Source organism: Poecilia reticulata, linkage group LG9, assembly GCF_000633615.1.
Source record: "Poecilia reticulata strain Guanapo linkage group LG9, Guppy_female_1.0+MT, whole genome shotgun sequence".
Taxonomy (NCBI): Eukaryota; Metazoa; Chordata; class Actinopteri; order Cyprinodontiformes; family Poeciliidae; genus Poecilia; species Poecilia reticulata.
The window spans coordinates 30703991-30715277 of NC_024339.1; the positions used below are offsets into that span (position 1 = coordinate 30703991).

The 11287-nt window shown below is 38.2% G+C and overlaps 2 protein-coding genes across 5 annotated transcripts in view; both read right to left on the reverse strand.

The window, feature by feature from the left end:
* The window catches only part of gtf2h2 (general transcription factor IIH, polypeptide 2), a 15007-nt gene extending 7181 nt beyond the window's left edge, over positions 1–7826 (reverse strand). The window contains exons 1-10 of one of the 2 annotated variants that reach the window (XM_008419292.2): positions 7721–7826; positions 6920–6980; positions 6754–6831; positions 6391–6427; positions 5525–5611; positions 5396–5446; positions 4295–4349; positions 2548–2653; positions 2381–2471; positions 1588–1783 (exon numbers count right to left, since the gene is read on the reverse strand). In XM_008419292.2, the coding sequence (XP_008417514.1) occupies positions 1588–1783; positions 2381–2471; positions 2548–2653; positions 4295–4349; positions 5396–5446; positions 5525–5611; positions 6391–6427; positions 6754–6831; positions 6920–6975 (757 nt within the window). In that variant the 5' untranslated portion in view covers positions 6976–6980; positions 7721–7826. Of the gene's footprint in view, positions 1–1587; positions 1784–2380; positions 2472–2547; positions 2654–4294; positions 4350–5395; positions 5447–5524; positions 5612–6390; positions 6428–6753; positions 6832–6919; positions 6981–7720 lie in introns of those variants that run through there. The other variant, XM_008419294.2, reaches the window with a different exon arrangement.
* A 2387-nt stretch (positions 7827–10213) lies between these two features.
* The window catches only part of oclnb (occludin b), a 20996-nt gene continuing 19922 nt past the window's right edge, over positions 10214–11287 (reverse strand). For all 3 annotated transcript variants that reach the window (XM_008419297.2, XM_008419298.2, XM_008419296.2), the window contains exon 9: positions 10214–10661. In XM_008419297.2, coding sequence (XP_008417519.1) covers positions 10563–10661 — 99 coding nt within the window. In that variant the 3' untranslated portion in view covers positions 10214–10562. The remainder of the gene's footprint in view (positions 10662–11287) is intronic.

An 11287-nucleotide genomic window follows, 5' to 3' on the forward strand; every position in this document is an offset into this window, starting at 1 on the left:
CCTCCCTGCTCTGCATAATTACTCCGCTCAGTCAGAAACAGCCAATCAGAACTAGCAGTAATCAGCTAGCCGCCATGCTATCGGGAAGTTTTCATTCAGTAACTCTGGATTGTTTATTGTAATGGATCCTATATTTGCCTTTGAATGTTAAGTTTTATACTTGAATTTTTTTGGTAATGTTGAGAGGTTTTATTTTGACTTTTTGCATTATTTAGCCTCTTCAGAGMCTCCATATGTTATCAGTCTGTTAAAGATAGTATTACCTATAGCAGTACAATTTGCACAATGCCTGTTTTGTTTAGTTTTCTTCTTGGAAAAAGTTATTAAAAACAAGTTTTTGTCTAAATTAAGGTGAATTCATGGTTCCTTTTTCCACATAATGTAACCGGTAGTGTTTATGATAAAAAAAATAAATAATTATGTGATCGGTATCGGTGATTGGCCCTCATGGGTGATCGGTATCGGCAGGAAAAAATCTGATCGGCACATCTCTAGTCTCTGTGGTACTTATTAAAAACCTAACAGACACAAAATGGAAGAGCTACTAAAGCCAAATTAGTAGCATTAAATCTCCCATTTGTTGTGCACGTCTGTGTGGATTTAACTCATCATACAGGGCCGGTATAAAGCTGTATTAGGCCTTGAGCAGAAATTGACTTAGGGGCCCCTCTAGCTGTTAAGAACATCAGCACCACTAACAGCATATCAATATGGATTTAGTACATTCTGGGAGAGGGGAGTAGTTAAATTTGCCTACCTAAAATGCAATAAGCAATAATTGTAGCTTATTAGGAAACATTTGTGAACAAACAGCTCAATCTCAAAGATTAAACTCACAGCGTCAGATTGTGGCTGTGGTAACAAAACAATCCAACTATGAATATTGTTCTTTGACCTTTAACAAAGTAAACTTGCCAGCTACTTAAAATCTTAAATTTAATGTTACCTAACTGGTCATAACACTAGTCAGTGTTTGCTAATCAATTTAAAATCTTTTAATTTATGTATGCTGAAACCATTAAATAAAATTTAGTAGCATTGATATTCTCAATAAATAAATGTTACATTTGTACATCTGTGTTCTGTGTTAAAATATTAGTGTTTACGGGGCCCCTGAAGGCCTGGGGGGGGGGGGKCTTACAGAGCTGCTGACTTAATTTGGATTAAAYAGAAGTGCAAATGATTGATATTCACTTGTATTTTTTTTTTATTTGTTGTTCTTAAGATTCTATAGTTGTGGGTATAAATAGCTTGTCACTGGCTATGTCTTCCTGTAACATATAGTTAGCTAACCAGTAATATTTTTGCATTTCTTGTCAACTTAACGGCTTTTAACATAAAACCCCAGTGGACCGCCTCAGCGCCCCAAACTCCAGGCTTGGTAAGTTTTCTGGGGGAAACCCTGATTCCCTATCCAATGCCAGAATACTTTTAATCTGTGACATAACCTGAAGGAAACGGCAGCATTTCAAGAAACCAAACATCTCTTTCAGGAGAGGAAACTCAACTTTTATCATGCCGGCAGCAAAATATGTTGCAATTCTGGTTAACTTAGAGAATATGAATGTCAAGCATTTTAGTACTGACCCATTCGTATTAAAGAGCTTTCCGATGAGAAGCTTGCTGGCGGAGGTTTGACATGATGCATGAGCAGCTCTTTGAAGTGACTCTCATCTAGGATAACATGGTAGGATCCACCCGTCTCTCTGGTCAGAACCGTGCACACTCGGACTTCTGCTGAGAGCCCAATTACTGACACTCGCACCTTAAGAGACTTCAGAGTCTGAAAGCAAAGGAAAACATGCAATTCGTGCTCCTTGCTGCCAAACAACAAGTTGGAGAAACGGAGAACATTACAAAACGAAAAGGTTTTGTTCAGATAAAACAGTTTAGCTAAAGAAAGTGATGATAAACCAGTATGTGAACCTCAGCACAAGTTAATTCTTAAATTACTTTAAAGAAACAGTCACATCAAACAAAATATGCTTTTAAGGTGGTTTCATTTCCATCACTGTGAAATATATTCAGATATATCACCATAAAAAAAAAACACTTTCCTTCCAACAATGAATGCCTTCTTGACAAATGAAACTACATTATAACATGAACACTGACTTTACTGATTTTAAGGATTTCAGCCCATCTGCACGTATCCCAAATTGAGGCATATTGTTAGCATCATTTTTTCTAACAATCAACTGAAATTTTTTCACTGGCCAGTATACTGTACCAGAATCGACTATACCCTTTCAGAGGGTAAATCCATCAACATAGGATTGCCTCAGGGTGTTGCGCTTAGACAGTTATGTGCCTGTGCACATTAGAAGAGTTATCTGTATAACTCTTCTAATTACCAGCCTGGGATTAAACATGTCTTCACCTTGATTAGCTCACAGATGTTAGCTGGGTCACATGTGGTCAGGCTGCTGAGGATGATGAGGATTTCTCTGCTGGTGTGTCCAGGCATGTGCCTTTAGAGAGAGAGAATCTAAATGTTGCTGTTTCACTCAAAAAGCCTCTGTGGAACAGCATCTGTGGTGAACCCACTTGAGGGTCTGTATAGCCAGCCTGAGAGAGTTGTACAGAGAAGGCTCTCCGACACATGAGCTGTCAACTGCTTTCTTCAGAGCAGCAATGTGCTTCTTTGGATTTCCTGTTGGAGAAACAAAATAAAGGATCAGCAGGTTTAACCGGCACAGCATAGACTGAGCGCCGGCGGAGGGAGCAGGAGAAACCCACACAACCAACCCATTTATTTTCTTTGGTGATGCACAATATTAAGAAAACATGTAATCTGTTGGAAGGACAATGTGGTGTGTAATAAACACATAGTCAGCTGAACAATATGAATGTGTTTCTGCCTTGGATTCATTGGAAACTTGAATCCCAGACAAGAAGCAGTCTATCTAGCTACTGTGAACAACTGAACAATCAATATTTCTATCTTAGTAACACAATTTCATTGAAAAAGTTTCACCTGGCTACCGCTGCTGCTTCAGAAGAGAAACAGCTAATCTGTAATTTATTTACATCTTTACCAGAACATGTTATTGGCTCCTGAAACACTTTGTTTCATTAGAAAATCAGGCCACATCAAACAAATGACTAGCTGAGAAACTGAATGCATTGTACTTCTATAATTAGCTAATATGTGTTGTAATCTAAGCTGTTCCTGTGACCAGCCTTCATTGTCTCCTAGGAATATTTGACTTGGCGTTACAGGCTGCTCTCTATACACTGTGGGGACTGTACATTGTCAGAGATAAATTAAAAGCTTACTAAAAAAATGCACTGCTCATCTGTCCCTTCAGTCACATTAAAGGTGTGATCCATCTGAACCTCAGATATTTAGACCAGAGTTATTTATTTGTTATGAAATAGAAGATTACTATAGTAGGCCTTTCACGATAACAAATTTTGCTGGACAGTAAATTGTCCTAGAAGTCATTACAATAAAGGTTGTTTTGAGACCATTTTTAAGTAAAATAATACTAATGACATAATAATGCAATATCTTTGAGATCTATTGATTCTCAAAGATCAATAAACTGTTATATCTGATGAACATTTAACACTGGAGCTGGAAAACGTTTTAATTATCCAAAATAAGCAAACAACAACATATACAACAAATAAGTTAATTATGAAGTCTCCGTAAACAAAATTGTCCTTCAAAAAAAAGGGCTAGTTGATGTCAATGCACCAGACTGAAGACTTATAATCCAATTTTTGGTAGAAAGAAAAAGAAAAACAACAAATCATGTAAATGGAAATTACTGAGTTTATTTCATTATGTAATTACTTCCAAGTGTGTCATTTAAATCTCTGATGTTCTTAGGAAATTATTTCCATTTCTTAATTGCTATGTTGACAGATTATTTAGTAACAAATTATCTTAGCACAGTTTAGGATTACATTGGTCTCCCTAGAGTATCTGTTAAAATGATTAAATAATATATTTTTTTAAATCATAAAATGACTTATGTTTCCCTGTTAATATGACTTTCTTTATTAATATGAGTAAATTATGATCCAACCCAACAGTCAATAGAGGCCACTAAAGTGTGGTGCATTTCAGTAACTCTTGCAGAAAATGGACATTTTAACACTAACTAACCAGCCTTAATCTGGACTACCTGCAGCCTTGACTAACCTTGCTGGCAGTAGACAGCCTAACTGGGCCTGGTCTACATAAAACATGTCAAACATGGTTGATTTGAGCGTTGGAACCATTCCTGGTGATTGGGCTGACAAATACATGTTCAGCAGAGAATTAATGAACTTTGATCCTCACCTGCAAGTTCTGTAAGCTTCTCAGCCCTTTTGTTTTTGGTGGTGATAATGCCAACCTGGAATTAAACACAACCCATTTAATTAGCTTAGCTACATAATCAGAGGAGCTTTAGAACCACCCCATTTACCTGAAACAATGGCTGTCCTCCTGCTTACATTCACGTAAACATTTATTACTCACATCACTACTATTGAAACTGAGTGAAATAAAAAGAATTAGACAATCAACTGTAAATTTATACTGCTGCATAATCCTTCATATTCTACCAATGTTAAAACTACGCAGTTTTAGAATCAGAGCAATTGTTTGATTTTTCTATAATCTATAATAAATTTCTATAGTAATATTTGAAACACTCCTTTTTATTAGAAGCATGTTAAATGTTACTGAAATTGAAAGAATGTAATCTACACATAAGTTGAAGTATTTTTAATATTTACACTTACACTCCTGTGTGTTGGAGCAGTGAGGCTGCAGAGTGCAAACATTTACCTCTGACCTCACAACATAACTGAGTCAAGAGATCAACATGTCATTTACAGGTATGTATATGCGGATCTGATCCACAGTTCAGAGGACAGCAAGAATGTTCTGAAGACAAAAGAGACGTCAAACAACAGTTACATCAGCAACAACCACCAGAGGGCAGCAGCGATGGCATCATCACCCAAACTCTCTGGAAGATCCTTCATCATGCAGAAACAACACAAAACACACTGCCAAAAAAATATGAGAACACATGGGTGCAAGAGGCGGACACTGTTGGACGGGTAAAGTGTTTCTCCAAAAGCCCTAAAAAGTAGCTGGTGAATTAGTGGTGAAATATTATTCACTCTAATCTTTTTCAATCAATCAATCTGCTCAGGTGCTAAAAGTGTTAATTGAAACACTTTGATGTTCTGTTCCAGATTATTTTTCTCTCATCTTCTGAGTGTAGGTGGGACACAAAAACTAATGTTTATTTCTGAAAATTCCAGATGCCCTACCACCACCAACACTGGTGGTGGTAGGGCACCACCAGTGTGCCCTAGGACACACCACCAGAGGACACACCACCAGTGTGTCCTCTGTTCTTTAAGCGCAAACCTAATGATATCATACCTGGCTGATGGGATTCTGGTCAAAGTATTCATCGATGAATCCCTCCATCAGCTGAAGATGAAGAAAGGGAATATGGCTTAGAGACAATCACCATGTGCAGTAACTGGTGCCATATGTGTTCTATCTCACCTTCAGGGTAGAGGTGAGACGGTTGGGTTTTAAGTCCTGGTCCTCCATACTGCGTGAACAGTCAATAACAACATATAGGTGGCGCATCTAGAGCACAAGACAATGATAATCTCCTCTGGGTTTCAAATTGATTTTTATGAAACACAACATGGGTGTGAGGCTGTTTCTGATAATCCCATCAGACACTGGTCTCACTCAGGGCAATGCTGGAGCCTGAATGCCGACTTCATTCAAAAAGAGATGTGCACAATATATTAGCACTAACATGGGTGTCAGCGGCTATTTTTATAATAACTAGACTGATGTTAACAAGTGAGACTTGTTTTTATCTTGTTACCATTTGATAGCTGGAAGAGGAAGGGAGGAGACCGGTCATGTGGTATTTGTTTGGTCCTGTGACTGTGATAGTGATGAAAAACATGATTGTGGGGGGTTAAACTGAAGCAGAGAAGCTGTTGCGTAGTCAACGGTGTGGTCTTTTTTTTTTGTTGAGGTGTCGAAAGGGTAGGGAAATATATATAATATCAGTAAAAATCAGTTATTGGCCATGACAGCAATATTAATATTGCATGTCAATATCAGCATAATTTATATATATGTGTATCCCTAATTTTAAAAAAATTAGCTGACAATAACCTTGGCCAGTTTACTTTAGTTATTTTCATTAACAGTAATTCCATTGGCTGAACTTATAGAATGTCCAAAGATGGTTGTCACTGTACAACGCTTTAATTCTAAAGATACAATATTAGCTATGAGAACATGGCATCTATAAGAGCTGTAGCTCACATGAGATCTGCCAGCTGTAGTTTCACAGTAAGGACTGAGAAACACAGAGGAGAAGCAAAAATCCAGACTTCACTCACCATCCCAAGCCTCACTTGTGCATGGCTTTGTGTCACCCTATGAGGCAAGTAGAGCAGGGATGTAAAAACCAGGCTGAAAAAGCACATGCAACTAAAGACTGATATACATCACATTCAATATGCCTTTTGAAAATAACTTTTAAGGAGGTATTGAACATATTTTTCATTAAACCCAGGTTTCTGTTTTAATTTTTTTTTAATTGAACTTATGTAAAATTGTGTCATATGTTCATCAGATGTAAGTGGAAAATAATTAACCGAAATTACGGCTTTTCATCCATCTGTATCATTAATCACTTACTGATAATTGTTCCTATAATAAATGAGCTTTTCCAATAGTATTGAAATTGCTGTCTAACGCACCTCTTTCTTTTGGACTGGTACAGGATCTCTTCCACTGTGGCTTTAAGGGAGCCTGACTCATCCTCCTTAAGCACCTCCCTGTAGAAATTCAGGAATATCCCATGTAGCTGCATCAGATACAAGCACATGTCCCAACCTGAGAATATTCTCACATTACACATCTTACCATGTCCTTTCATAGCCTCCTTCCCAGCGCTTGGCTCTCTCTGGCTCTTCATCCATCGTGTCTGCCAGTCAAACACAATGAAACAATGATCAAGTCCAAACTATTTAACTGGAACTGCAAAATATCTCTTCATCGACTGAGAGTTGATGAAGAGTGTGTACAGGTATCACACCTCAACAATAATAAAGCTTGAAGAAAAGATTAAATATATTTCGCTTATAGCTGTTGATTGGGTCGTCATCGTACCTCTTTTTAACTGACTGTTAAAATGCTTCCTCGATCAATAACCGGGGTCATGACCATGTAACATTTAATTTCTTAGGTCAAAGGCTGGAAAGTTTTGGAGCCTCTGCTGAAAATCCATTTGTTTGCAACAGTGGCTGCTGATTAACCAGATTTGTGGTCAAATGTTGAATTAGTGACCATTACATATTTGTTACTGTTTATTTTTTTCAGTATTTTGAAATTCAATTATATGCTTGAAAGAGACTAAAAATTAATCTCCATGACTAAATATTGTAGTTTACATGACAGACTGAAAAACTCCTAATTAATGTGGATAAAGTCATCCATTACTACTCGGAGTCCGAAACACTCCGAGTAATAAGCTGAGACGAAGCCGCTTTAGTGACAACCACGCAGTAGAACGAGGGCCGCCATCACAACAAAGCCCTTCTCAGGCGGTCACAAAGCTGCTGCTGCCACCAACCGCACAGCTCTCGTGGTCTTTAAATACTCAACGGCTGTCTCGATGAATCCTATGCTAAGTTAGAGGATTAACTTTTCGCTCCCTTTACTTACCAGACGTTTCTGTATTATTGTCTTGAAACCAGAGATTTAACAGCACTCCAGCGACCAGCTGGTGCACCAGAAAATTCTTTCCGGAAGGAAACACTCTGCAGCGACGATCCGTGACAGCCCATTAATGACAGTTTTATTTAAAACTCCCTGTAGTTTGGTTGTTAAACCAAACATCCAACAAAGTTCCATTAAGCCACTAAGGTACTGGATTCAAGTCTCTTTAACGCAGGCAAAAGAAGGTTCAATATCCAAACGTGTAAGTTGTTCTTCATTATTTATTTCTTAACATCTTTGCAAGAAAAACATTTATAGAGATAACTTTTCTTCTACCTCTCTTGCACTGGTAAAAACCATAGGCCCCAAACCCAAATGCCTGTTGGTCCTTTACCAGGCTCCTACACTTATAGAAAGTGGACCAACCCACCTTACTTCCTGTTTGCTTAGAAAAATAAGAAAAAATAATAAAACAAAAGATAAATAAAATCAACAATTATTAACCTACAAATAAGTTCTGTAAATAATACAAAAAATATAAATTTAAGAATAAACTAACAAAATTCAAATGGATGAAGAAAATATAAAGAATAAATAGCTCCAACACTCCCAGTACAAATTAATACGACGTTTTATTGTGCACAATGCCGTTTACGTTGCAGAGATGAAAATCCTAGACATATGTCAATTAAAGAACGTCCCAGCAACAACAAAATCAAAATCATATGGTAGTTGTTCAATTCAACTTAGTACAGTAAGAAAAACACTTGACAGACCAGAGATGCATCAACAATCACAAAGTATAACTTCATTTTCCAGCAAGCTGCTGCTCCATTATTGACATGTATGTAGGGGTGAAAGTAGGGGGGACGGCAGGGTACCTGCAAGAGAGAGGAGCGGCTGTCTGCTGTAAAGTCAGTGGGTTCACTGTACAGCCGTGAGTGCATCTACTAATCAGCCGTGACTGATTAGTTTTTCAAGAACAATCTTAATCAGACTTGATCAGTTAATAAATAGCTTCCAGCCCCCATTTCATATTGTTTCTTAACTGTTCTTTGCTAGAGCAGCGGTGCAATATGTCGATCGCGGAAGGTTTTGAGTCGATCTTGGCATTAGATGACAAACTGAACTCCGCCAGGACGCTGAGACCAGCACGTCCTCTGACTCCTTATCAAAACGTTCATAACTTTATTAAAGAACAAAAAGTCAACAAAACGTTTTCGAATTGATGGCCAAACAAAAATAATCTGTGATTATTGTTTCAACAAGGTGTTGCGCAATTATGTTAGTTTCGGTTCCATTATCAAAATAACTAGCAGAGCAGGAATTTAAAATGAACTAATCAACCACCGCTGTGTTCATGAGAGGCTTATTAATAATCGCAAAATAAATATTAAGCCTGAAAATCTGATATTGTAACGGACTAAATGTTTTAAACATAATCTGTGCTCGGCTCGAGGAGCAAGCGGTTGCCACGGCAACAGTTGTGCTTAAACTACAGAGAGACGGAGAATAAAAAGGTGCGATTGGTTTAGAGTTGATCACCTGTTCGGGTTGTTTTACCTTTGTTGTGGTGCATCACAGCCGCTGTAGTTTCTGAACATTCAATAAACGAAAAACTACTAATTATCTCGTTCGTCTGAGACTATCATTTACAACAAACATCAAACACGGTAAATATGTTTCATTAAGTATTTAACAAACAAATGCCTACCACGATAATTACGTGAAATTAAATTGTCCAATTAAAAAAATAAGTTTTATTGCTCTGGCATCTTGCTTTGAGCTCAGAGTCCTCCATCAAAATTTTTTTGTGCTTATTTAGTGGAAATGTTGATTCGCCAAAATAACCTTTTCAACCTTTATAGCTCCACTGTTGAAAATGAGGCTCCAACATTCACAAATGACATTGAAATAAAATCCAGTCCAACATCTGGTTTGAGGTGATTCCTCTGGAAMCTGTTGGAGGAAAAATATCCCAACTTCAGAAGATGAGCTTTTAACCTAACAGAGCTCTGTGGTTCCTCCTATCAGTCTGAGAGTCAGGGTGAGGAGGCGCCATGTTAGGAAGAGAAGTGGAACAGGATCTTCAGAACAAACAGGTCATGATGCTGGGCTACTGATTATCCCTCTATCTGGACACAGGATATAACCAGTTTAAAAGCTAAAATGAATGGTTATATGACAGACATGGAAAACTGGGATGACTCCATGCCATGATGTTCAGAATTTAGGTTTCATGGCATCTCAAGGTGTCAACATTGCAGGCAGTCGGCTGAAGGAAATACAGCTTTATTTTGTAGCAATTCAAGAGCTAACCAGCTTTTATCACTTCACAAAAAAATCAATCAGCACAGAAATTTCAAATCACACAAAGAAGCAATATTATATGTACTGTATATATATATACATATACACTGACACATACTTTTGTCATAGTGCCCCCAAGAATTTAAAACTACGTTCACCCCTGCAGGTATCCAAAGAAAATACTGTAAAAACACCTAAAAGGATTTAATTTCAAATTCCAAAACAATCATGATATGGATAACAAATTCATGCATTAAAACTTTACTGCACTACAAAAGCTAGCTTTAGCATGTCATGTAAAAAGAAAGATGGCATTGAAGTGAATAAAATAAGCCAATATATGGATGCAGATTAATAGCTAATACAACAGATTTTATACACAGCAATTGAATTTGGAAAGTATTCTTAATGCAAAAACACAAAACTGTACTCTTAGTCAGTACTTGTGGTGAGAATATAGTGAAAGGGCTTGGTTAAGACATCCTTCATTCAGAGATTAAATAATATCCTTCAACTGAACTAAGTCACAGGAGAATGTTCAGGGGCGGCGGTCGTATTCACTGATTTTGGTCTTGATGTGTGACAGTTTGGATTTCAGATATTTACATCTCCTCTTCTTCATCTGGTAATCTGGGGACTGACAAGAAAAGAACATACAAACTTTTCATCAACGTGAGTTGACACGTCCAAGACAAAGCCAAGTTCAACTTTGAAATATCTCTGGCTTAAAAAAAAATAAATTGAATCGCCCGCCCTGCAACAAGATTTATAGAAGAAATTAAGGTGTTTGGGCTGTGCCCAGTGCTTTACAATGAGCTGCTGATTCATACAGCTGCTGATACAGTGCTTGTCCTAGGCTAAATGAAGAGTAGGTCTTCTCTGATTGCAGGAGCAGGTCACCTCCTGACCCTCCCAAATGCAAAGCTTCAGCGTTGGGTTTATTTTTATTACAATTTTATTCTATTCTGATGGGCTCAACACCTGTCTGTCCGAGGGGCCAAAGGGGTCGGGTGCATTGTGGTATGGGTGGCAGCCGAGGGAGGGGACCCTGGCGGTCTGATCCTCGGCTGCAGAAGCTCTTGGGACGTGGAACGTCACCTCTCTGGTGGGGAAGGAACCGGAGCTAGTGTGCGAGGCTGAGAGGTTCCGGCTAGAAATAGTCGGCCTCACCTGGACTCATGGCTCTGGTTCTGGAACCAGTTTCATTGAGAGGGGCTGGACGAACTTCCACTCTGGAGTTGCCCACGGTGAGAGGCGCCGGGC